General features: G+C 43.2%; 2 protein-coding genes across 9 annotated transcripts in view; both read left to right on the forward strand.

The window, feature by feature from the left end:
* The first annotated feature begins 61 nt into the window (after window positions 1-61).
* On the forward strand, window positions 62-20,923 carry LOC117143623 (ABC transporter G family member 20). Of its 8 annotated transcripts, none has more exons than XM_033308396.1 (11): window positions 7,093-7,541; window positions 11,190-11,399; window positions 15,123-15,329; window positions 17,185-17,701; window positions 17,763-17,911; window positions 18,113-18,218; window positions 18,281-18,562; window positions 18,931-19,379; window positions 19,446-19,506; window positions 19,573-19,904; window positions 19,965-20,923. In XM_033308396.1, exons 2-11 carry the CDS (start codon window positions 11,386-11,388, stop codon window positions 20,137-20,139), a joined length of 2,292 nt encoding a protein of 763 aa, XP_033164287.1. In that variant the 5' UTR covers window positions 7,093-7,541; window positions 11,190-11,385; the 3' UTR covers window positions 20,140-20,923. The 8 variants fall into 8 exon arrangements, with proteins under 8 accessions (XP_033164280.1, XP_033164281.1, XP_033164282.1 ...); XM_033308393.1 differs by having other exon boundaries at window positions 7,095-7,541; window positions 18,077-18,218; window positions 18,281-18,568; XM_033308394.1 differs by having other exon boundaries at window positions 7,096-7,541; window positions 18,077-18,218.
* A 400-nt stretch (window positions 20,924-21,323) lies between these two features.
* The window catches only part of LOC117145988, a 37,765-nt gene continuing 31,220 nt past the window's right edge, over window positions 21,324-27,868 (forward strand). The window contains exons 1-6 of the mRNA XM_033311902.1: window positions 21,324-21,397; window positions 21,664-21,921; window positions 21,980-22,196; window positions 22,258-22,387; window positions 25,338-26,000; window positions 26,416-27,006. Coding sequence (XP_033167793.1) covers window positions 21,324-21,397; window positions 21,664-21,921; window positions 21,980-22,196; window positions 22,258-22,387; window positions 25,338-26,000; window positions 26,416-27,006 — 1,933 coding nt within the window. The remainder of the gene's footprint in view (window positions 21,398-21,663; window positions 21,922-21,979; window positions 22,197-22,257; window positions 22,388-25,337; window positions 26,001-26,415; window positions 27,007-27,868) is intronic.

Raw genomic sequence — 27,868 nt, forward strand, 5'->3', positions numbered from 1 at the left:
GCATTTCGGCAGCTCTTGCGCCTGATGCGCGCGTCTTGGGGTTTCAGTTTCGTTCACGACTCCGGCGCGTTTGGCAGCAGCAGTAAAAATCGGCAGCAAAGCTATAGCTATAGCCATATAGCCAAAGAAAACGATATCACTTTGTGCTCTTTTATTACGTGTACCCTATAAGAAAGAAGCGTTAGTTATAAATCAAATTACGTGTTTTACCTGCGCTCTTTTTTTAAAACACGCTATTGTCGCCGCGCCCTCGCGATTGTCGTTCGAGTCCACGTTTTGAGTTCGAAAACCAGAAAACAGCTGTTACAAGCAAAGCAAACCGCTAAAGGCAAAAAAACGCTCGCTCACTCGCGCCTAATATGAAGTCTTAGTTCGCTGCCTAAGTCTTTTGTTTTGTGCGGAGGCGCACGCGAATTTCAGTGTGAGAAACAGATCGGTGTGTGTGCAGAAACAAATCGAAATAAACAAGACTATTTACTGGCAGCTGCGGCAGGCAAACCAGTTGTGAAACTGCTATTCGCATCATCCATTGAACCACATTGCCCAGTGCCCAGTGCATCCCTTTCGGAAACGGCAAAATGGCGCCGAAGAAAGAGGCAACCTTGAGCCAGCAGCAGACGCAGCAGCCCATCATGGACCTGGAAAGGATAAAGCGTCACTTCAGCTGGTCGGACCCCAGTGCCATGTGAGTCACAGCCATTACAGATGTCTTAACAGGTCCCTTAATGGTCCATAAACTAGTCGTTAAGTCGAGAGACGTCGTCGAAACGGAACTGAACCATCTACCGATCATCATCTGAAGTTCGTTGCCGAAGTCATTCGATTTTACCACAAGCGATAACAACAAATAGTGGTTTGCTTCGAGGTCGCCGCTCAAGAACTTCGTGTCTTCTTTACGTTTCGATCGAATAGATTTGTGTTTTATTGCAAAAGCTAAAGTTTAAACGTACACATTGAATAACAGCCGGGCACGTGTTTTAAGTCATTTATTTTTGGAACGCCGAATCGAAAAACATATTAATCTGTTCGATATGCCGATGAATGAATATTCAAATGAGCCGAGTGAAAGAAATCGCATATGATCACATTCATTACTGGGCGAGCTGTGAAGTATTTATTTCGGATCCAAACGTGAATGACACCTCGATAGCCACCCTCGACATCTGGAGTTCGATGCATTGCACAAGGCTTACATGACGGTGGCTTGGTGAAATGGAAATTTAGACAACTCACTGGGAGCTGATCATTATGGAAGTCGGAGTCAGGAATCAGTGAGCCCAGCTTGTCGCCGCCGCGCAAATTCCCAATTTTGCAATTCGTAATAGTCTGCGCGAATTCCACGTCATGCTTATTAAGCGTTGGGCTTTAATTGCATTTATTCACATGCTAAGCAACTTTAGCCACTTCAGCCACTTTACAGAGTGACGAGTGAAATTCGCAATTATATAAATACGTAGTAAGGTAACAAATTCGTAGCAAGTTATGGCACACTCTGCGATGAGCCACTGAACGCTAAACTGAAGGCTTAAAAATAGAACCCAGGGTCGCTAAAGCTATAGGGCGATGGTTTCTATTCAAGAGACTGCTTAGCCTCGCTCGGCAACGGCTGGCTGGCTTTCAGCACTTAGCATTTAATTTAACTAATTGCAAATTCCAATAATTTCCCTAAAAAATCCGCACAATTAATGGCAAACAAATGAGTTTTCGTACAAATTAACGTCCATCATCGCCGCAATCGGCGTCAGCCCGGTGATTTTTGCAGCTGAGCGGATTGTGGCACATCCGGCAATCGGTCGATTTCGCACAATGTGTGAAAAATTATTTGGCCATAATTTCGCACAACTTCAGGTACAAGGGAGGTGTGTTTCGCTGCGAAAGTATCGGCTTTATGCAAATAAAATTGGTCATTCATTTATGCTGGTTTTCTTCTTTGGTTCGCCTTTTGAATGACATAATATTGGCAGCACATGCGATCGCATACAAGGGCGTAGCAACCAAAATGCTGCAATTAGGGGTGTAATTTTCTGAATTTTTCCTACTAAGAACTGTGTTTTGATAATATCTATATATTAATATGGACCTTATATACTAGCCCCCACCTTTTTCGTGCCAACGCCCATGTATGTACCCTGTGCCACATTATATGTCAAACATAATCATATCATTAGCATCCGAATGCGGCTTTAGGTCGGGTCTATAACCGCCGTATCGATGGTTGAAATGAGATTGTTTGTTGCCTTTAGCGGTGTTTCTCTTGTGCTGGCCTTCATTATACAACATCCACCTTACAATCAGCTACGTCACTTCCGCATGAACTAGTTCAGTTGTGAGTGGCATCGAAGTATTGGGAAATTACTCCGATTTCTGTCTGCCTTTTTTGTCAGTCAACATGTTTTACTTATACCTGTCGCTCCTGGCGTGCCGTTAATTGTTGTTATGGACGATTATGGGTGATGATTTGCAACCCAAGCACGCCCTCGTACAGACGAAGCCGTTCAAAACAGTTTTAGCACGCGCTAAAATTAAAATTCTAATGGCTGAAATTTGCAATTGGAATTCTGAAAACCATAAGCAATAAATGAGAGCTGCCTGCTTATCTGCGCAGTAATTTTATGGTTCAATTAAAATTAATTTTTTATCGCTTACTTAAGTTATTGGTTGCACCAAGTTTAAAATACTTTCTGAAGAATGTAAAATCTATATTAAGTACACAATACATTTGTAAAAACATACGCGGAACATTTTATGATAGTTTTTATACGCAAAGCCCGAATTGTGTTACGCAGTGTAAAAAGCTTTGATGTGAGCTTTGATGAATCTTATAGCTACCGCATTTTTTCGACTTACTTTGAACTTGGTTTAGCTCCCAAAAGCTCATAGCCCCGCTTATACATAAGCTTTTTATTTAATTCACTGTCGTAGCAAAATGATATAAAACTCAAGCTCAAACCAAAAGCTCTAAAGTAATTTAACATTGTCAGCGTTGTCTCATTTATTAGATTAGCCGAGACAAAAAACCTAAGCTCAATAACCATTTGATTGCTCAGTCAGACGATTATAAATACTGAATCTGAGAATGTACAGGCTCGTTGATCTCCAGTAATGGGCTTCAAAGGTCGTTGAGCAAATCTATTTTAAACTATCTTTTGTAGAACATTAGTAACTATTTTCTAACATAGTAACTATGTTCTGTACGTACATTTTCATACAGAACGTCTACAATGTATGTTGAACTTTGTTTTGTAGCCATTAAGGTATATTATGCTTAATTTCTATCCCACTCAGTGTGGAGACAGTCGTTTGGCCTGTAAGGCCACAGATCTTAAAGGAAATCACCAAGTAATCGTAATAAAAAAAATTAAAAGAGATCTGAAAAAGCACACGCCTGTCATAAGAACTTTAGCAATTGAAGATTTATTTCCGCGATGTGCAAGTGTCACTGGCTTTAGCTTTTCTGAGTAACCTACCACCTTTTGATAAACTAAAGAACACAGTTCGGAGTTATACAGTGTGAGCTAAATTTTAATGAATATCAGACATATCACGTAGGCCCGATATAATTGTCCTGAATAAAGACTGTCACATAAATTTCCGCCAGTTCTTAGGGCTTTTGTGCGGCGGTCTTTTCCACGCAACAAAGACGTTGTTATGGTCGTGTTTTTTCGGAAATTTTGTCAATATATTTTGAAGGTACTTTCACTGCAAGAAGCCACATGCATTGTCTTAGAGCAACTATTTCAGCGTATTTGCTTATGGCATTAACAACAATTTGGCCAGCCTGCTAATTGCCACAAAATGTGGTCAAACAGACAAAAAAGTTGCACAACGCGGCCAATCAACTTGGCAAAAATCTGACTCAAATGCCGTGCATTGTGTGCCAAAAAGTTTTCCCCCGATAATTATGGATATATATCCGAAAAATGGAGCTCGGTCCCAAATCGCTCGACCAGCTTTCGGTTTCCATTTGATTTGATTTTATGTGCCTTGTTTCTTTTGCTCATTTGCTAGTTTACAAAAGACCTTGACACATTTGGGGCGTGTATAATTTTTTCTTTTTTGGTAGCTTTGATAGCTTTGGCCAAAATCTTCACAAATTATTCCAGCCGAAGACGAGTCGAGCCAGATTCACTTTGCTATTCAGCTTCTTCGCTGTGACTCGAAGTGAACCAAGTAATTACAGCAAAACCAATGGGCCGTTTGCGTTTACAGCCCCTAATTGTAATTAATTTATCTGTTACATTAGCAGCTCCTTTGCATGTGGCCACTCGAAAATAAGCCAAACTAGTCGAGTCTCAGCTCCGAGCTGTTGAAATTGCATAATATTTGGCAAGCCGCGAATGAAACTACTTTGAGTGCTGAAAAGCTTGGCAGCAGCTGGAGCTTTCCACTCCATTGCTCTGAGTTGCAGTGAGCAAAATTGGAGAAATATCTTGAATATCTTGGAAAGATTTGAACACAACAACCTTATAAAGGTTAACGAAACTTAATTGATCTGATGGCTTATACGGTTGCAATTTACTTGAGGTCAATTGTTAGCTATGATGAACAGGATCAAAAAGATACAGATTAATTACTCAGCTCGGTCAAAGAGTTACCTTTAAGTTAAGCGGTAAGGCCTTTTCAGGGGGCTTATCAAGTCCTCTTTCTTGTATTAAGTCTCCTGTGACTCACAGGGGATTAGGACACAGTCTGAACGAGCGAACAAAAACGAGTTTCGAGCGAAAGGGAAATTTTATCGTTAAGTGCAATCCGTTTTATGGACTTTAGTTTGCCGACACAGTCGTCTCGTGGCTGGATGCAATTAATTTAAAGCCAGGCTGGAGCTTCTGCAGTCCGTCTGGAATTTGGCCCCTTTGCTCCGCCAGCTTCCCAGCAAACTTCCTCCTCTCAAAACCGACGACCTTGTGCCCATTTTCACAGCAGCATAAAAACACAGAGATAAACCGAAAAACGGAGGGAAAGAAGAAACTAAACCGAAATGAATGGGGACTAAGACTGGGAATGGAGGGCTATAAATGTGGATTTCAAATGTGCACATCGCAAGACAAAAGGCCGAAATTGTAAGTGAAGCTGTCGAGTGTAGTATTGATGCAATGGCAAAACCCAAAAACGTTTGTCAACCAATTTCTTTAATAACTTTAGTGCTATTTTCGCAGTTACCATTTGTTGTTGTTCTCATTTTTCCAAGCCGAAGTCAACAAACTTGTTCAAGGTGTTGTTGTTGCTTGCACAGCATGACTGGCCAAAAAAGAAACTTCCATAAGACAAAGAAAGACAAAAAGCCAAGTTAGAAAATTGCAAGCTTAGTTTTGGATTTAGTCTTGATGGCAAACCGTGTTGTCTGAATTATATTTGTGTGGGGGCGTTACCCATTAGTTGAAACTAAAACAACAGTTACGAAATTTGCGACTTTTAAGAGCGAAAATATTGAAGGCTTTACATGACTTCCACAGCACAAATTGGTATACCATGACCTGGCTTTTTACTTATTGTAAATTACCTGGAAATGGAAACTAGATTTGGATGAGCAGACTGAATCATAACGGGTATAAGACTATTTCGACATATCCCAATTTAATGATGAATGAGGAGCTGAGGAACACAGTTTTCAGGGCTCATTAGCACGTTGCTCGTCGTATATTCCAAAAACCATGTCAAGTGCGACAGCGACGCACTTCGTTTATTTATTTCTTGATATCCCCTGAAACAAGTCTGAATTGCTTGTTTTTTCCACTACAATAATATCCATTGCAGCCACTACGAGGATGTTTACAGGCCTATCAGTCAGCCGCGAAATCGGTTTTATGCGATTCATTAAATCCAACTGCCCGCTCCACATGGCGTATGAGTAATCTGTAAGGAAAAAATATCACACCGCCTATTAAATACCGATTTGTTAGCTTGATAAGTCAATGTTTTAGATCCCGGGAATGCATGACGGGCAGATATTATAGTGTATAGCAGGCGACCTTGCCAGTTAATTGCCGTTTAATAGCAAATGAAAAAATGTAAAGCTCCCAAATATTGAAACCCGACTTGCTGTCCATTGCTATTGTATTGCTGTCCATTGACCATTGACCACCTGCTTAAGATGTTCGAACGCGATTTGTTACAACACTCGATTCGATGGCACTCTTTTGGCCAGAAACACCCACATCGCCAAGTTGGCTGTGCATTTTCAATGTCAGCATTGCGCAAAACTGGACAGTTTAGTCTGTTTGGATATTTTCTTGTTTCTTTCTTGTGGCTTCGTTTTTCCCTAACACACATCAAACGCCCTTAGTCACGCCCTTAACGCCGGCTTGTTAATTTTTTCGTTTTTTTTTTCTTGGATGACATTGAAATTGTGCAATAGACAAACAACAAAATTTTAATATAGACATGTTTATTGATTTTGCGGCTTGGCTGCCTGTCTGTCCATCACTCAGCCACCAAAAGCATTCTTTGGCATAGCAATTATAGTAATTAAGGCATTTAATAATAAGGCCTTGGGCAGCTGCAAAAATGTATATCTCTCCCTGGCCCATTTGATCTATTAGCGGTGAACTTTGCTCCAGTTAGATTGCTAGTTACTTGTGCAAAGAAAAGCAATATCAGCCCTAATTAAAAAAGACTTGGGAATTTTAATGAGATTGCGATTGCAATTACGGCCAAATGAAGCCATTAAATGATCTAAAAAAAGAGAGCTGCAGTGAATGGGTGAGCGGCCCATTGGGCTTTTGCAATTCTGGCCGAAGAAGAAGATAGCCAAGGTCGTTCGTGGATTGCATAAGTGGCATGTACATGTAACGTCACTACAACGACGTAAAAAACCCAAAAACCGGGGCCCTTTTTCAGAGAAGGTGAACCGCCGCCAGGAGCGAAGCCAACAAACTTGCCACTCGTTCACTTGTTTTGCTGGACGCGACGAGCTCATTCGCCGCCAAGTTGCCACCAAACCGCTCAAAAGTGAGTGACTTTTCGAGTGCTTTTGAGGCGCAGGTGTTTTGCGGTCTGCTTTGGCTTAAGCTTAAGCTTTGCAGTCGAGTTCCAGGCACTCAGACAGTCAGTCACTCGCAGGTCCAACAACTAGACGCGTTTATAGTCGCGCTTGAAACGCACGTGCAAAAGTGCAATCGCCGTCCGCTCGCTTACCGCTCGCACGCTACCTCTCTGTCGCACTCGCTCTTGCGCTGCCTCCGTCTCTGTCGCTTCCATTGACAAAGTGTAAAGTGCAAAGCTAGCAGCGTCAAAGTCGACGCAGCGCCAGCTTCTCAGCATCAGCTTAAGTCAACTCAGCTCGGCTCAGTCCGCCTTTTGGCCAGCGACTCAAAGTCAGTCTTGGCCGAACCTTTCAGCGCAACGCAAGTGCTCCGGTTATACGCTCCCTCGGTCCGCTCGTCGTTTTTTGTATCCCATCCATCGGCGATCGAGATTACAAGCGATCGCGTTCGTGTCCTAAGTCTTTCGTTTGGCGAGAAGTGGATTATAAAACGAAATCAGCGAAACGACTGAAATTGTGTGCAAACATATTTGCTCCCAGGCCAACTAGAACGCGCATTGTAAGTGTAAATTTGCTCATCAAACAAAATGGGACTTTTTGGAATTTGCCGAGCTTGAATGGCCAACAGTGCCGACATCGCCACACGTTTCAGGAAATCGCCCAAAAGGCATTCAGTTTGATATTTAAGCGAACAACAGCTTATTCTTTACAAAAACAAATGGCCGCTCTGCTGCTTTGTCGTCAATTACTTTGTTTGCGAACTTCCACCATCATCATAATCATCATCATCGAGATCCACATCATCAATAACAAAGTGGATGTCTCCTCCCGCTTTACCTTCCCCCCTCAAAATGTTCCAACGCGTGTGCTCCGCGTTTGGCATACAAATAATGGGCGGAGTGGTCGTCATCGTCTTCCTCCCCAAAACGTTGTTAGAATATGACCACTCTGATATTACCAATCCGTCGACGGCAACTCCATCGCGATATTGCTACACATTTTGCCTGTGATGGATGTGAATTGCATAAAAAAATGTGAAAAATGTGGTCATAATTTCGGTCATTAACTGCATTTCACATCGCTCCGATGTGTCATTCATGCAGCCATCGTACATGGATATTATCGCCATGGCACTTTGCGTAATTTTGCTTTTATTGATCAGCCTTATGGCAGAGTGCAGAAGCTCTGGGAACAATACCTGCCTGGCTTTTTGTCGCAGTGGAATTTTTCTGATTCTAGTCCCGGAGCTCAAGCACTTTCATCGGGCAGTAAAAAACACGTTTCTGACCTACGACTGCCATAAGTATTTTGCTAATAGCCCTTTGATTCTCAGTATTTGCCTGAGATCAGCGCATTCCAGCTGATCCGCCCCTTGGGGCCAAATAAAGAAATTAGCGGCTTTAGGTGACGCCCACCACCAAATTGGGAAGAGGTTATCTACAAACAGAGAGCAGTTAGCCACTTTTTTCACTGGACATAGCAAATTGCAATTCGAGCAAAGTTCAGCGCAATTAAGTTCTGTGACTTTTTGCATTTTCATTGCACACTTTGCAAAGCGTCATAATAATAACAATTATATCTTACAATAAACTGCATTCATCGTCGTATTTTGTGCACCCAGAGACCTTCGTCAAAGGCCCTGAAATTAGTTGTCAAGGTTTAGCCCCTCTCTCTCCACATGTGCATTTCCGAGCTGTGCAGCATTTTAAGTTTAAACTTGAACTGGTATTTTCGACTTGGGGTTTTTTTATTTTCCAGTATCTGTCTTTCTTTCTTTCGGTCGGTGAGCATTTTGGGGGCCTCTTATTCTCTGTTTATCACGTCGCGGCTATACCTCGAGCAGAGTTCAAGGGGCCTCCGATCCATTCCACTCGGCAACAGAGTGAAGTTGACTGAGGCTGTGTCTAGATATCCAGAGGTATAGGCATCATTATTAAGCCGTAAAACGCTGCGACACTTAATTAATACCAAGGCAGCGGCGCCGAGCTATTAAGATAAAAGCTTATATAAATAGCCGGCAGAACTCGAGAAAATTCGCTTGGCAATCGGATCCGTTCCGATATGATTATGGGGATTGTTAGACTAATTGCAAACAATTTGCATTGCTCTAACCGATTTTAAGCGAACGGCTAATACTTCCCCCTGAATGATTACCCTGAGCTGCATAACAATTCAGAATCAAATTGGTCTTAAACTGGACTTAATGCTGTGCTGTGTCCCATGACGTCGGTCACTTAATAACCGATCAACAGGCCCTAATTGCTCAATAAAGTCAAGTAAGATATTTAACGAGCTGCTTGAGATTAAATCGGGACGACAGTTCGTCATATTGATTTCTCAATTGGCCTTACAGCTGTAGACCTTTAGGGTACATCTGTAATTCATACTTGTGGACATTATAAATTCAGAAGCGGTGAAAATTATTCCCTGACAAGCCCAACATTTGTTGGGGTTCACGTGACCCCTGCTGAACTCCAGGTGGCCTGGATGTGATTGTGCAACTGTGAGACATACACAACAATTGAGAAAATTAAATATTAATTGAGGCAATCGGACATTCTCTTTCGAGTTTTCGCAGGAATCGGACTTCAGACTGGTTTAAGTAGAGCAACAACTGCCGATCGATACACGCCACGAATTGATTAGGTCCGACTCAAGTTGGCTTTACAGACTACCATCTGGATTATCTAACACCTTGGTTTTAGTCAGTGGGTGAGTGAGGGTGACTGCTCGGCTATTTATTTTTGGGCACGGGCCGCCGAAAAGTCTAAAGACCTGTTGCAGAACCAGTTGCTAACTGGTTTGGCTCGCCATTTGCAGAAATGGCCAAAAGCCCGCCCGTCGAAGAAGTTGCAGTCACGAAAGTGTGTCGCATACAGTTGTACTTCTGCTGAAAAGCCAACTCACAGACATACGTGCCTGAAATTATGTCATCGGAAAAGCCAGTCGAAGAAAATGAAAACTGGCCACTAGAAATCGAAAGTGTCGGGTGTTGAGTGCTCATTCGGGAGATTATTTTTCGTTTGATATTCTTAAAATTTTCGAGGCCGAATTAACGTCTTTTTGTAGCCCACACACGTAGGCCCATTAAGCCTTAAGTTTTAATTATGGTTTTTCCTGTCTGCAGCTGCTGAAAAGTCGTTCAGCGCTTGCATTAAGATTGCCCCATTGAAATTTAAATTGTGTTGAGTGAATTCATCCAAGCATTGTCTGCAGCTGGTTAAACGGCTAAATGGTTAAATGGCTGAATGCTTTTATGCTCAACTGGCCACCTGATTGAGCAACTTTTAAATGCATTGCGAGTCCATGGGTTTTTCAGATGACTAACTCGTAACTGATGCTTGCCCCCTACTTTTTTGGGTTCTCACTTAGCACATTCGATGACGCACTTGTTAGCGCTTAGATAAAACTTTCCGCTGCACCGGAAACTCACGGAGCTTCACCATTGCATGCCAGCTACTTTTTACCTTGGCAATAGAAAAACGGCAACGCACTCGGCATGCAAACTAGGCATCAGCGAATAGCAAATGATTGCTAAGAACTCGCCTGTTGTTTTCAAAGCTGAAAGCTGAAACTTCGGTGCTTAACACATCTCCAAGTGACTCCGAAAACAACAGAGCCCAATGTCAAATGCGTACATTGCTATCGGGCTCTCAATTATTATTGTTATAACTACTTAAATTGTTATTGTTGCGCTGAACTAAGCGGCTTTTGGTCCGTTCGCATATCGAATTGCCGCTTTTAGTCCAAGAAACAATCACAGTTGTATGAATGTTGACCGTATAACGCTGCAGTCATCAGAAATGACTCAGCAATTTGGCAATATACTATTATCACAACTACAGAAGTAAACACCGCAAGGTGTTGATTGTATAATGTTTGAAACGGGGAATTTGATCAACCGGTTATTGTTACTTTTGGAGTGATCTAGGAGCAGGCTTTTCCCCCAAATTCTAAGCTACTTATGGCGTAAAATCATTGATGATTTCTCATTCATCACCAGCAATGACTTGGCCAAAAGCCTGCCAGATCATATACAACGTGACGCATGCGCGATATTGAAAGCCCAGGTGAAAGACACAAAAGCCGGCAAAGAAAAATAAATAGATACACATACATACAAGCTCTGCAAACTCCAGGTCTCCAGCCAGTGCATAAATCAAACAACAATTTACGCTCAAACATGACTATTATTTATACATTTCAGCAATGTGTGCCTGAAACACATAAAAAGCACAGCCTCACAGCCACTTGGGCATTGCAAAAGATTGGCCCGGCAGCGAAGTAAAAGTAAACGCTTAACAAAGTAACTAGCATTTAGACAAAGGCAAATAAAATCAAGCAATAGGCGAAGCAAAGCCAACAAAACAACACCCACCATCGCCGAAAAAGAAACAAATAAAATGCTGATATCAACGTAAGTAAATTCGTAGATTCGTGGGTAAACGTGCAGAGATTACGACTATAAATTGCAATCAAGGCGCGAAACAAACGCAATCATTTCGGTTTATTTTCGTTTTTTTTTCTTTCTCCATTTTGACCCACTGATGTTGACCCACTTGGGTGCAAGTCAATCGGCCATCAGTCATTGGTTTGGGATTTGGGGAATCGGCATTATCTACCAGTTTCCTGCTGTCAACGCCCGATCTCGACTTCAACACTTGTCGAGCCATCAGCATTGCATAATCCGGCGATTTGACTTTTCCAGCGCTTCACCCTTTTGCCAGTCTTTTTTCCCACTTGTGAACACATATATGTATTTTTTGTGTCTTTTGCTGATTTTTTAATCGCTTTTGCATATTTGCCAGCTAGGCCGAAAAATGCGACCGCATTTCTCAGCGGGGCGAACGAGTTTGTAATTATGTCAAATACCAAAAGGCTCATTGCATAATGCCCCGCCATTGCGAATTCGTCTTCTTTTCGTTTTAAATTCACTTCAGCGGATTCATACCATTCATGTGAAGATGAAACACTGGCCGGGTGTCTCCCAGCCTTCATTTTCAGTCCGTAAATCATGGGAGTTTGCTGATTTATTTGGCAAATGACAAGTCTGTCAGTTCAATGGCTTCCTCGTTGGCCCAAGAATAGAAGCTCTTAATCATATGCGCGCGCAAAAAGAGTACAACAAAAGGCAATTACACGACATTTGCATCTTCCGCGTGTGGCAGCGACTTGTATGGAAATGGCTAAGAGGTGTTTTGCCTGCCAATAATAAGTACCCGGTCTGGCCTGGAATTCCCCTGAGGTCTGGAGACCCAAGAACCCGCCGGGGATCGGCGTGCTTAGCATTCAGCATTCGTTTGCTGGCATCGATGCGTGACAGACTCCAGCTCATCGGAGCCAGGAACAATTTGAGCCCCCGATAATACCTCTCCCTTCAATGATTATAGACGATTAGGAGGCTCGATCATCAATGAAATCGCAGCACGAAGTGCAGCCTCTCAGGCTATTATGTAAAATAGCACTGAAAAGATCGAAGGCAATTTAGATAAATTGATTACAATCAACTTTAAAATCGTACTGTACAATCAATGTGTATACACCAGATTTGACTTTGCCATTTTTCTCGCTGTGTACTTCCTAGTCTATATCTTTATATGACCTCACTGTCGTCTCGGTGGGAGTCACTCTGCACTTTGCCTCTCGCAGCACGCGTTTATTTCAAACTATTCGCCACGACAATTACACATTCTAAAGTTCGCATTTAGCACGGTGAGCAAAGGGCGGAAAGGAAAATGTGTCAGTTATGGCAGAGCAGTGCAGTTAATATTATTGATGGTTTCTGGTTAAGGAAAATGACGAGTCCGTTGGGCTATATATGTATATTAGTGTTTCGAAGTGTTTTTTCCGCCCATAACTCAGTATGTTGACAAACCTTAACCAATTCTCACGCTTCACCATTCAGCTGGGTGCGTCTCTGAAGAAATCCACGAGATAAGCGTCCCAAAAAATGGTGGGCCCGTGCTGAGCACATAGCTGCATGCATAAATAGCGCTCTAATAGTTAATTAAATTATCAATAAGCATTCACAAACACAAACAAACACCACCATCGGCGGGCCGAAATCTTCAAGCCATAAATGTCAAGCACAAAAGTGAGGAAAAGAGGAAAAAATGTCGGTTTGTTGTCATTATAAAAAACTACCTGGCCTGACCTTGTCCATTGTTGACTGGCGCACACAGAGACGCACCGATTTACGCAACCCGCGAGTGTTGGCTGTTGTCTCTTGGCTTTTGGGCTGTGACTAACTCCGCGCCGACCACTGTACGCAAATCGAAAGACTCAGGCAACGAACTTGAAACACATTTCGTCAACCGGTCGAATGAAATTGCAGCATGGCAGCATTTCTGAGTGCGTTTGATATTCAGAATTCGTGCGGCCCAGCCCCAAATGTTGTCAGCGCATTATGCTAATATTTGATAGGCCGCATAATATAGCCACTTAATTTTCCCTGCAAACGCAGCTATTTGAGGATGTTTGCTCGCCACTCGACCGTTGAGCAACCCAATCCCAATTCCAATCCCAACCCATCTCGTGCCATATAATAAATGCAAATATTTGCCGCCGATCGAATATTTATCTTAACGAGAAGTAACGCAATCGATTAGCGAAAACTCGAGACGGCCAAATCGTTTCGTTTTCGAAAGCGACATCGGTGGGAACAGAAAAAAGGCAAAATATCGTCAATCGAATGCGCTCAATTAGTGACCTTGAACTAGTTTCCCCCTCCAGCGTATTATTTATATTTGGGTCTGCTTGTCTCGCTTCTCGTTTTCTGGTATGACTTGCTCGTTTGCCAGCGCTAATGATATGAAAACCCGAAAAAAATAATTTATAGCTGGCAGTCAAAATATGTTCAAGAGGTGCGAATGTGATTAATTGCAGGCAATTATGAACTTTCTTTCCCCGACTAATAGTGAAAACCTTGACCCAAAATTGCCGAATCTTTTGGCTGTTTGCACGTTTGCGCCGCGTGCAAAAGCTGCATGGGAATTGCATAATTTTCTGCCAATGCAAATGCAAATGATAACTGCAAACTGCAATGTGGGCTTGCATATTTGCTCGACGGCTGACCAACTTGGTAGTGGATGGATGGCTGTTGAGCAATCAACAACCATTGCTGGACCAAAACCAGACTTGGCCAACGACTTCACCTTACCTCGTGCATTCAATCCGACTTTAGCTTAACTTTAACTTTAACTTCGAACGGACTCCAGCTTTTCGGCCGACCAAGTGGCCAAAAAGCGCGTTGCTCAAGAGACGAGTGCCCAACTATAAATATTGAAATGAAAAGTGTTGCCAAGCTTGTCCATTGTATTTTTTGCCGTTTCGCTCTGTTTTATGATTTTTTGCAATGTGTGCCGCTGACATAGTTTCGGCGCCGAGATGCCGAGCTATTGAAGCGTACCCCACAAAGCCCATAACACACATTCGAAGCGGGTTCAAATGCAAATCGTTATGCAAATGTATATATCTGATATGCGACAGCAGGAAGCTGCCAATTATAACACTATTAAGTATTCTAGCTAGCGAATGAAACCAGTTTTGTATGGCTAAAACTCTCTACAATGTGTGTTTAACACTCATGATTCCCATTAATTTCCCCATTTAAAAGGATTAGCTCAGAAAGGTCTTACAAAACCGGAGCAACTAAAAGATACGCAAGGCATACGAAAAAGTGATGACAATGGTTAACAACTTTAATTGAAATGGAAACTGGGGTACTACTTTGTATACTTTGTATACTTTGAGTTTGTTCATGCGATAGATCCCTAAAGTTAAATAAACCTACACCTTAGTAATCTCCATTTTATTCAAGTTCAATAGAAGCATTTAAAATGCAAATACTCATACGATTTATGCATTGTAATTGCTACTCCATTGTTTACTTTCAGATACCCTAGCCTTTTGTTGTTTTATTTAATTGAATTATAAATAACTCTAACGAATAAGTCACCTTTTGGTTTCTATAAAGTCATACGATTATCTTTTATATCAAAAATAGGTATCAAGTGTCTTCTGTTTATATATGGATAAAGTACAATTAAAATTTAATTACTCTTGGTACCTTAATAATAATACTTTTTAAAAGCTCAATCTGAAACCTCGAACTAATTCATTTTTCCCGATATCTTTGCAGTATTTCCACAGACTCCGCGATGGCGGCCACAAACAACGATGGTGGCACACAGCCGAATGCCGTGGCGGCATGGGGTGCTCCGGCCAATGGACCACGGAACACACAGGCCGCCGTATCCGTGCGGCATGCCTTTAAGGCGTACGGAAAGAAGAAGAACGCCAACCAGGTGCTGAACAACCTGAACATGACCGTGCCCAAGGGAACAATGTGAGTGAGAGTGATCTTAGCGATTCCGGGGCGGGAGATCCATCAATAAAAGTGAAATGCTGACAGCTCAATTTAGCGAGTTTGTAAAATAGAAACGGCGAAAGTAATTAGCACCTAATGCTGGCTGAACTCGAATTCGAAATTATCAGCAATGCTAAGCGATTTCCTTGTGTCTGAGATTTGATTGCACTTGCACCGATCACCGATCTCCGATCCGATTTCGTCTACAACAGAGGTCACTTGGTTACGCTTGCGCCTAATTGCGGCTATTATATGCGGCTAACCGGTTTAGTCGTTCGACTATCTTGCAATTGAAACGGCATTTTTGCATGATAATTCCAGCGGCTAAGCGAGGGTCGTTAGGAAAGTTCGCCTGATCTCGCATCGCAGAGATGCCCCTGGTGGAGTGATCCCAATTAAGCCGCTTCCCAACTGACGTCAATGACGCGGCTAAGCCCACACGTCTTGGCAATTAATCCCGAAATCTATTTGTATGCCAGACACTGGGCTTATTTGCGTTATTCTCGAAACAAAACCAATATGCCCGGCTATATTGATCGATTGTCGTCTGAAAAGATTGCAAATGGCTGCAAAACAATAATGATGTTTGTTCAGAGACCCCCCAACTGATCTATTGCCATCTTTGTCACGGCACATGTGCTTAATTGCGGCACACGAATTTTTGGCAAACATTTAGGGGCCATAAAAATAAAAAATCGTAGATTCATTTTTTTCTACTGCCTTTGGCATTGGTTGGTTACGGCCCGAGCTGTATTATTAAATTTTGTTTATTTCTTGTTTTCGGCATTCTGAGTGATTAATTCAGCGACCTAATGCTGTGTCGTAACGGATTTTATATTTTATTCTCCGCCGTCTGTGCAGCAGTCTTGACCCAGTTAACAGCCTGGTTCGTTCAGCTTTTTGACCTAGGTCAGGTCGCCGAGTTAGTCATATATTTTTCGGCTTTGAACGAGTCAACGAACTGCTTTTCGGCTGTCAAAGTCAGTGCATTAGCGATTGAAGTCGATTAAAGGCTGGCCAACTACCAGACAGGCAGACACTCCTATCCCCAGGGGCTATATTAACAGATTTTGTCTGGTTTAATTCGCTAAATGGCTTAGCACGCTAATTATAATAATAGATTCAATAAGAGGCCAAAACGTGCGACCTACGAGCTGCAATATTTTTTGTCAAAGGCCGAAGACCAAACGAAAACAGACGACAAACTAACAATGCGATAATCACAATAATCGCAGCCACCAAGTTCATCATGATGATGATGGCGATAATAATAATGGGGGACTAACCCCTCCCCAAAAACACAAAAACGGGGCGGAGTCGCATTTTGTGATAGCTGCGGGCATTTCTTACATTTCAAGGTGAACATTTCGAAATAATTCAACTTGAACTGCTGGAATTAGCATTGACATCGCCGCCGACATGCCACGATCGTATACATATATATCTATCCAGTTACATATATAGGCTTGTTTACGGTGGCGACAGTTTTCGTGCTGCGTTGGCTAAATGTTTTTCCCTCTTTCTGCTTGCTTTTCATTTAATCTCTTTACCTCTCTGTCACGGTTGGCTTCTTGACCTTTTGTGACCCCGTTAATGGGTCAAAAAACGTATAAAAAAGTGACATTCAAGAAAAACTAAAAATGCTAATAAGTAATGTCTGCTTTCCAAAATAAAAACTTTAAAAAAGATTTTATGAGAATATAATTATACACACAACGAGTGTTTGAAAATAATAAATAAAGGTTTGGGTTTAGTATATGCTAGAATTTCATTGCTCTATCATTTCGCTCTCAACAAACACTTTTTAATTAAAATAACTTTTCTTTTCTCCCAGCTATGGTCTTCTGGGAGCCTCCGGATGTGGCAAGACCACCCTGCTCTCCTGCATCGTTGGACGTCGTTACATGGACGCCGGTGAGATCTTCGTGCTGGGCGGCAAGCCCGGCACTAGGGGATCAGGTGTTCCCGGAAAGCGTGTGGGCTATATGCCCCAGGAGATCGCACTGTACGGCGAGTTCTCCATCCAGGAGACCATGATGTACTTCGGCTGGATCTTTGGCATGGAGACCAAGGAGATCCTGGAACGTCTGCAGTTCCTGCTCAACTTCCTTGATCTGCCATCGGAGAAGCGACTGGTGAAGAATCTCAGTGGTGGTCAGCAGCGTCGTGTGAGCTTCGCTGTGGCCTTAATGCACGATCCAGAACTGCTGATCCTGGACGAACCCACCGTGGGTGTGGATCCACTTCTGCGTCAGAGCATCTGGAATCACCTGGTGCACATCACCAAGGCGGGCCAAAAGACGGTCATCATTACAACACATTATATTGAAGAGGCACGACAGGCGCATACGGTAAGGGATTCAGAGATAAGGTAGCTAAATTTAAATAAATTAATAAACTAATAATCCTCAGATCGGTCTGATGCGGTCGGGTCACCTGCTGGCAGAGGAGTCACCCAGCGTCCTGCTCTCCATTTACAAGTGCATCAGCCTGGAGGAGGTGTTCCTCAAGCTGTCCCGCATCCAAAGCCAAAAGGGCGATGTGACCCACGTGAACTTCAGGTAAGGATCTAGACTGCATGCAGCACGTGGCTAACCCGACGACAACCACTCTAATCACCACTCTGAACTCTCCACTATGACTCTCCTCCATCCGACACTCGCATGCTCGCAATCTGTGTTCCACCTCCATCTCTTTGTGGTTTTGAACTGGTTTTTCGGGAGTAGTAACAACATCTCGTTGCACGCCATGGCCTTTGGCAGCAAGATGGACAAGCCGAGTTCCAGCCAGGAGGGCGGCGTGGTGGGCCTCAACTTCCACCAAAGCAAGGAGGTGCTCATCAACGACAGCAATGGCTCCATCTACACGGTTCGTTTTGGAATATCTTTGCGATTGCTATGGTTAATCTTTACATATATCGTTTGCAACAGCTCAACCAGGAGCCCTACAGTCCGCCGCCGTCCAGGCGCAACAATAATCCCAATGACGAGGAGAGCTGCCAGGACTGTTATTCCAACCTGTGCAAGATCACCTCCAAGGGCAAAATCCGCGCCCTGCTCACCAAAAACATGCTGCGCATGTGGCGCAACGTGGGCGTCATGCTCTTCATCTTCGCCCTGCCCGTCATGCAGGTGATCCTCTTCTGCCTGGCCATCGGACGAGATCCCCAGGGCCTCAACCTGGCCATAGTCAACGGAGAGATGAACGACACGGTAAGGGTAAGACACACATTTTACACACACTATACGCACATTCCAATTCCTAGTTCACTATTCAAGGTAAAACTCAAACTATTAAAAGTTTATTAGTTTGAATACCAAGTAAAATTTATAGACTTTTTGAAATATTTTGATTGAGCCACTTTTAAGTTTCTTAAAATTAACACAACCATAAAAACGTAACAAAGTTTTAGATGGATTTTATTAGAATTTAATGCCATAAAATATACCATTTAAATAGCACTTAAATATAAGCTTAATTATCATACAACTATGATTAAAGACCAGCTTAGCCATTTTAATGATCAAATCACTTGCACTTTAACCAATTAAAATATTATATAATATAATAATATTTTCAGGAAAACTGCTATTGGGAGGACGGATGCCACTTCAAGAACCTGGGATGTCGCTATCTGAGTCATTTGAATACGAGCGTGGTTAAAACATATTATGAGGACCTGGACGATGCCAAAGAGGCCGTGAGAAAGGGCACAGCTTGGGGGGCGGTCTACATCAGCGAGAACTTCACGGACGCCTTTATTGCCCGAGCTAATCTGGGACGTGACTCCGACGAGGAAACGATCGACTCCTCCGAGGTCAAGGTCTGGCTGGACATGTCCAACCAGCAGATCGGCGTCATGCTCAATCGGGACATCCAGCTGGCCTTCAGGGACTTCGCCATGGGCCTTCTCGGCCAGTGCGGCAGCAATCCGAAATTGGGCGACGTGCCCATTCAGTTCAGGGACCCCATCTACGGCACCATGAATCCATCGTTCACCGATTTCGTGGCACCTGGCGTGATCTTGACGTAGGTTTCATAGATATACATTTAATGGGAGAGTCATTAATGTTTTTTTTTTCACATATTTAATAGCATTGTATTCTTCTTGGCTGTCGCTTTGACGTCATCGGCTCTGATTATTGAGCGCACTGAGGTAAGTCGAGAAAATCTATCCTCTTTAGGGAGCAATTATAATAAAATTTGCTTACTTCCTTTCCAGGGCTTGTTGGATCGCTCCTGGGTGGCTGGCGTCTCGCCCTTCGAGATCCTCTTCTCGCACGTGATCACCCAGTTCGTGGTGATGTGCGGACAGACCACTCTGGTGCTGATCTTCATGCTTGTGGTGTTCGGGGTGACCAACAACGGCGACCTATTCTGGGTCATCGTGCTGACCCTGCTGCAGGGCATGTGTGGAATGTGCTTCGGCTTCCTCATCTCCTCGGTGTGCGAGCTGGAGAGGAACGCCATCCAGCTTGCGCTGGGCTCCTTCTATCCCACCCTGCTGCTGTCTGGAGTGATCTGGCCGATTGAGGGCATGCCCGTTGTGCTGAGGTGAGTTCTTGTGAGGATCACTGTGTTGTGAATGGAAATTTAAGTATTCTTGTCCCCCAGATACATATCACTGTGCCTGCCACTAACGCTGGCCACCTCTTCGCTGCGCTCCATCCTCACACGTGGCTGGGCGATACTGGAGTCGGATGTGTACATCGGCTATGTGAGCACGCTGTCCTGGATCGTGGGCTTCCTGGTGCTGACGCTTCTCGTGCTGCGAGCCAAACGCGGCTAGGATCTTCAGATATTACGCTACTTTTAGATGCCTAACTTTAGAACACGATAAGTCGTCCTAGTTAGTTTACCCCCACTTCGGGTCTTCTTCTTACTTCCGCTTCCGAGTTTCACTTCCCCTCGTATCTGCCCAAATGTCATAAATTATTTAAGCACATTCGCAGCTTTCCTTAGCTTTCCACTCGGCACTCGTTTTTCCTTAGACTAAGTTCCGCACTTTCGTAGTTTAAAGCGTAAGGTTTAGGTACTCCTAAATGAAATGTTGTAAATATTTTGTGTCACGAATTCAGTAATCCGTTGCTCTAGATGTCCATTATTTGCAACCCTCTGTACTAGACCTTTTCTCGACGCCAACACGGGCAGTTTATCACATACAAACGCAACTAATTTTATATATTTTCAATGGACTGTGATTGTTTTTTCTACATAATTCACGCGAATACACGTAGGGCAAGCCTAAACAAAAAGAAAACACAATGAAAAACGAACAAAAACAATGGTGGGTTTTGTTATTAACATTAAGTAGCTTAAAGCATTTTTGTATGGGTTTAAGTTTTTTAAGGTAAAACATAATTAAATACAATAATGTACACTACCCTAAAGAGTTTGTAAAAATATATTTCAGGAAATATTATGCGCAGAGCATAAGTATTTCACAGCGAACAAACATAAGACAATGAACAACGAACAAGTGAAAAACGTTCTTATTTAAGTAAATATTAATGTGAACGCAGTTATGTATAAATAATAATAAAGCGTGAATAAATAAATAAAATTAAATTCAATTGTTGGTTTACTTACATTTTGAAATAAATGTTATCGTGTTAACATTGGCGCCAATTCACTGTTACTGGTTTCTAGCATGTTGCTAACAGTCTTTTAAATTCAGGAAATAACAACTCACTGTAATCAATTGGCTGCAATTGAATAAATATGCATTTTTATATTACCTTTTCTAATTTGGCATGAAAAAACTATAAATTAAGCGGTTAAAAGTTCAAAGTTTAAATATTTAGCGATAGCTTACTTGAATACCAGGGCTGGTTGCTAGTGTTCTACTTAAAAGCAGTGGTGCGATCTGGTAACACTGGCGTTACAGCTGATAGAAATCATAACAAAAGAGCAATGTTTTCCTGTGTTGTTTGTATTTAAATAGCGATTTTAAGCGCTATTTCGGACGCGAAAATGGACAAATCCAGGTCCACTGCGTACGACAAGTTCGTTGGCTTCGTTGAACAACTGCGGAATACGGAATGCAGGTGGGACTCAACGAAAATTTGATTGTTTTCGGTTGCATTGAATGTTTTGGGGAGGAGACCGGCAACAGTTTGTTGTTCTTTACGGAACAATATTGATTAAATAGTGATGCCCAGGTGATTTCCTGGAGGTTTTATTGCCCTTAAGATGAACCTACCAACTGGTTTGGCCAACCAAAACATTCATTCAACATTGAGCAATAAGTGCATCCGCTATGACGTCATGCCACATACCTGTACTAAAACTCATTTATTTCGAATCCCCACAGCCAAAAGCAGAAGATCACCTGCTTTCAGCAGATCGCCGAGTGCATCATGTCGCCCTCGCTGGCAGGCCACATCAACTATGCCGCCCACTGCGGCACGGCCACGAATGTTCTGCTTTTGTTCTGCGAGGATGTGGATTCCGTGGTTCGGATGAGCGCCGAGGAAAACCTCAATAAAATACTGAGGTCACTCGAGAAAACCCGGGTCAGCCGCATCCTTATGGATCTCTATGGTGAAATTAAGCGTAATGGTAACCAGAGGTAAGGAGTCAAATAGAGCTAAAAGAACAATCTAATGAAACAATAACTTTCTGCACAGATCCCTGAGGATTTGCCTGAACCTTTTCTCCTACTATGCTCCACAAATAAAGGAGAAACACATCAAGTGGTATGCCGTGAGATTGCTCCAATGTATGACCACCATTTCCCAGCGCAAGGAGACGTTGCTCCAGGAGACTCTCTGCGACTTCGTCAAGCACTTTTGCCGCCATATACAACAGGGTCTCAGCGATAGCGAATCCTGCAAACTGTTCGAGGTAGAACAATATCACTAAAGTTCTTTTATTTATATATTTAAGAGTTTGTTGACTTTTGCAGACTTTTCTGGACCATATTAGCTCCGATTGTGCCATCAAGCGTCGTTGCTCGGCCCAAAACTGCATGAGTCTGATTGAGAATGCACGCAATAGGAGCCTCATGGCCAGACATGGGGTCAACAAAGTGATGGGTAAGACAGCTTAAATAGGAAATGAATTGCTGAGAGAAATGTGAAAAATCCATATAGAAACTGAATCATTACTAACAACTATATAGTTCGTGATGTTGTGCTGTTATTTACTATTAGAAATGGTATTTACATTCAGCAGAATGATACACTTGTTTCAAAACACTGAGCCTCTATTGTTATTTCGCAAAGAGTAACACCATTAAATTTAACAATATTGCAGCCTTCATAACAGCCTCTATTGTTTGTACACTTTTGGATACACTTATTCACTATTCGCTGTTAGTTATTTAACGCATTTTCGCTACGACACTTTCTGTTCAACAGGACGCTCTTTATATTCACATCAATAATGAAAGAGGTGTTTAAAAAGCGTGTAACGGCCGAATACTAAGCCGCGCATAGATGGTCATATATATACATATATTGTTAGGTTCGTGCTGGCTCTGCAGCTAAAAAATATTTTTAATATTCTAAAAAGCCGCAAATCCATGAAAAATACCTTACCAAAATGTAAAGCCATCGAACTGCGAACTACGCGAGCGCGGGGATAGATGGTTTTTGGTTTTATTCAAACTCGCATTGTGAATGCAATCACAGCCATGGGTTTGTTTGTCTGTGGCCTGTGGGCGCTGAGGGGGCGTGGCACAATAAAAGTAACTAGACAGTTGATATAAATTATATTTCTACAGTGCTGTTGGTTACCACGCGCAATCGATGGACGAGCCATCGAATGTACGAATATACACACATATATTTTTTCCAGATTTGTTTTGATTTTAGGCAACGATAGCGGGCAGTTTTTATTTTAACATTTGCTGACTGGCGGACTGCAGCAATAACTGCAGCGGCAAAAACAAAAGTCATGGCAACGTGAGCCATGCGAAAATGCTTAAAAATTGCAAACACAAATCATTTTTTATTGAATTTTCATGAAAATATTATTGGCAAACGTCGACGAAGAGGTAAATGCACCATAGTTACGTTACATTTGCCATCGTCTTTTTATGAGCTGCATTGTCCAACAAAAAATTAAGTTTAAACCTCAGAGGAGCTCGGTGTTTGGCATTCGCAAACTATTGAATTGATATACCGGACTGGGAAAACTAATTCAATTGCTAGGACTACCTTTATGGAAGTGAAAATTCTGACCTCGCCCAAGTTCATATAAATTAAGCTTCGGCTTGACTCTTCCTTTGCTCTTTTCTTGTCCAAATGTTTACCTGCAAATCAACTCCTTTAGCTCCTGTTCCGGTTCCTAGCTCTGCTCCTTTCCCTGCCGCCTACCGGTCTTCTAGTCCTGTGTCAACTTTATGCCACTTCTCGGCAAAGGCACAATGCCAGGCAACTCTTCAGCGCATCCTTATACAGTCTGGCGCCTCTTTTTATGGGCACCCATCATAGTACTTGGGCTGCCTGTGTTCTGGCATGCTCCTGGCATGCCCCAACAAACAGACACAAAGTACGGTGCTCAGACCTCAGAACTCAGAGCTCAGCGCTCCGGGATCCTAGATCCCAAACACCAGAACCCAGACCTCAGAGCCGCCCTCGCCCTCGGCATCTCCGTTTGTTTGTCTCCCCGCCCGTAGACGAAATGAAATTTATGCACTTGGACACTTCCATGCAATAATTCATGCGAAATTGAATCAGATATTCATTCCTGTGCAGCTTTAAAGCGGATAATCAACGTTGTAAACAAATGCCAGCCGAACGAGGCCAGCAAAGCAAAGCCGGCAGCTGCAAAAGAGAGCTGGCAAAATTTATGTTGCCCACTGACTGATGCCAAAGCTAAACAAAAAGTGCAAATTATTTTCCATGTCAACTGTGTGGCAGCATAAATGGCACAATGACCATTCATAATCTGAAACCGCTGCTGATCTCTTTGAAAACGTACTCCATGGAACCCAGATTGTCCACCTGGTCGAAAATGTCAAAGTAATTATTTTAATTTTGACTTCATTTTGGGCTTATACGGTGTACGACAGCTGCAAAATTAATTAATATTCAGCTGCAACTGTATATTCGTTTGTGTATGTCAAAAAAATGTGTATGTCAAAATAAATATAAAAAATAAATATAATACTTATTTAAATTGTTGGATTTGTAATCAAATAATTGATAACATTTTTCTCTCAAAACTTCTTACTGTGCACTTTGCAGTCAGTAGGCCTCAAACTAAACACCTCTATTCGGGTGGCTATTAATTGCAGTCCTCGAACGTGCCCAGCATGAAGTCCCCCGATTCCCTGCTCTTTCCGTTTTGGGCTCGCCAATTTTGCAGAAAGTTCTTGCGGCTTCTGCCGCAATTAATTGATACACATGGAAACAGGCCGCAAGTTGTGCTCGGCAAAGTCACTTGGCTGCCATGAGGGCCATGTAAAAAGTTTCTCCGGCGAGAAGTGTTTTCAATTTTGCGCCCCAAAGGAAGAAAATGAAAACTAATTGAGTAACAAACTTCCAACATGGCGTTTTGTGATTGGTGGCGTATACGTAATGAAACGACAAATAAGCGGAGACAACAAGAGCAAGAACTGCGGGAGGTCGAGGACTCAGTCCCAGTAGCTGGGTGGTGGGTGGTGGGTGGGTCTGTGCATGTGTGCAGAGTCTATAAATATCAGATGGAAAGTTTTCAACGAGATAAATTTAATTGGAGGCAATTTGTTGCAAAACATATGAGGGAAAAGTTCGCAAGAACACGAAAGAAGTATGAACTGCAATTGGCCGGCCAAACGCCAAAGAAAGTGGCTAAAGGTATCTGGTACTGGTATTGGTATTGGTATTGGAATTGCTATCTGTAAATGTATCTGTATCAGAAGCTCGCTTATTGCTTATTGAGCAAATTGGAATTGCCAGCACACGCTGCGCAAAAAGTTTGAAGAGCGTTTTTAATTTGTATCAACAGCAGCCGTAAGTTTCCCTCCATTAACTAACTTATCCCTATTATTTCTTGTAGAGCTCCTGCTGACGGATCAGCAAGCGAGCAGCGTGCTGGGAGCCTTGGGGCTGCTGCGCCTCCTGTTGCCACAACTCATACGCGGCTACCCCGGCGATAGCCACGAAGATTCCGAGTCCTTGGCCGGCAAGAAGCAGCAACAGCAGCAGACAACGACCTCCGACTGTCGGCAAATTATTGAAATTTATGATTATTGTTTGCACCTGCTGAGCACGCAGCACAGCGCGAATCACGCCATCATAAATGCCACCCTGGAGGTCATCAACGGCATACTCCAGGCTGTGGACGCCGCATCCGATGGCCAATGTAGCCAGAGTCTGGGCCAAAGTTTGCGCCAACTGTTGTGCAATCAACAACTGCAGCACAATGAGTATTTGCGGCGAAGGAAATCATTAAAGAATCAAATATTCCAATTGAAAAATTACGAAGTGGCGACAAGTCAACACCAGCTCGAGGATGAGGATGAGAACGAGGATGTGGATGAGCTGGTGGTTGGGGCCACTGCAATGCAAATGAAAAAGAATTCAAATGCAAAACTGCAGCGGGCGAAGTGTCGCGAGCAGCAGCAGCATCAGCAGGAACTCGAAGTTGACAACAGCTCGCTGGGAATTAATGCTGGGGAAGATGCCACGACCGAGGCTCCAAGTTCCGTCGCTGATGAAGGTATGGCAAATAAGGCAGAATGCAAGTCGAGATGGTTTGTGGGTTTGCGTTTGGGAGTGTGTGCGCGCAGTCATGTGGAAATGTGACATGCTGACAGAGGATCAGAGGAACTAGGGGACAGGCGGGCGGGGCAGGACAGCGAGGACCGTGAGGACAGAGGGGCAGGCGGACGGAACCAACAGACAGACCATGCCGAAATCAAGAAAATTGAGCAATTGCACAGGCTGATAGAGACGCCCACACACAATGCACATATGAAAATTATTAGTGCATGCTTTTAGGCGGCGGCACATGCAGGAACGAGGTCAGGCCAAATTTGCATTTGCCGCCAGCGGAATCCTGCACAAATATTTACACAAATTGTAGGGCTAACCCATACCCGCACTCATGCCCACACCATTTTTGCATTTTCCAGGGGGAGAGCCGGAGTCAACGAAGCAGCGCTGCCACATTAGGAATGCCGCACGCAGCATCAGCGAATGCGTTGCCTCGGATGAGGACAAGCAGGGGCAAGGACACCGGCAGCAGCGGGACGAGGATGAAGTCGTAGTGGCGGAGGATGATGATGATGACGACGATATGGAGCTGCTGAGTGCCGAGTGTGATGACTTTACAACCCTGTCGCAACTAAATGAACAACAACAGGCGCTGTCAGCGGCATTGAAATTGCCCGCAACAACAGCAGCAGCAGCAGGCGGAGCAGCAACATCGCAGGACGATAAACTGATTGATGTTGATGCCGATGTCGGGGGGCTGCCTAAACCGCAGCATCAGTCATCTCTGCAGAATCTGCTCGCCGGCAGCGATGACAAATCCCAGCATTTGAGTGACATCGACAATGAATCTTTCAACAGCATCGATTTCGATGCCGAAATCACAATTGCCGGCAGCAAAGAGCAACAGCAGCAGCAGCAGCAACATCCACCGGCGGATGATTCGGTGGAATCCGGCGATGCAACAGCAATTGGCACATTCTTCAACAATCTGCTGTCGCATTCCAATGCAGGTGAGCCAGCCATAACTGTGATACGATATTCCATTCCGTGCAAATATTTCATTAGCAAAGTTCAAAGTTAGCGGAGCAAGTTCAAAACTATTTCCATTTGATGTTATTGCATTTCACGGTCTACCGCAGACGCCACCAAATCCCATTTTGCCCACATTTTTGATTTTTGCTTTTGTTTCTCTTTTTCTTTGCGCCAAACAATTGCGCATCTATTTGCAATATTCGGGTGGCATTCGATGGCATTATTTGCATAATTGCGACCGCGCTGCAGACGTGACTCGCAGCCAAGCCAATTGCACTTGCGAATTAATGAAGCGTAATTGTTGCCGGGTTGTCGACTGAAATTAGGCAATTCGTGCACAAGGATCTCGCCTCCTGAAGAGGAAGGATGTAGAATGTAACTCTAAAAGTGCAAGTCCGCGAAGTTATTGATTGTACTGAATTTCTCACCCAGACTTATTGTGCTTCTCGTTCTCAGCAGCTCACTTTAGGCTTAGTTTTTACATAATACAATTTAGTTTATACTTTATTATGATACTTATTTCTCTCCGTGCACTTAAGATGCATCTTGTTGTTAGCTTCGTTGTCCTCAGTCGAAATGGGCAAACAAAGCTCTGCATCCTTGATTCTAATGCTGTTTGCTGACTTTTCGATCCCGATTGATACGTCAATCAATCGGTGATATAATTTATTTTAATATTTAAATCGCTCGACTGCCTGACTGTGTGGCATCGACTCGGAATAACGAGCACCATAAGTATGCTACACTTTTCCCCTGACCTATAAATGGAATTGAAGGAGAGCGACGACTGGCAGACATGATGCCAGACCCATGTCCTGTCGTTAGTTAGTGCGCGGGGTG

This window comes from Drosophila mauritiana, chromosome 3R, assembly GCF_004382145.1.
Source record: "Drosophila mauritiana strain mau12 chromosome 3R, ASM438214v1, whole genome shotgun sequence".
NCBI lineage: Eukaryota > Metazoa > Arthropoda > Insecta > Diptera > Drosophilidae > Drosophila > Drosophila mauritiana.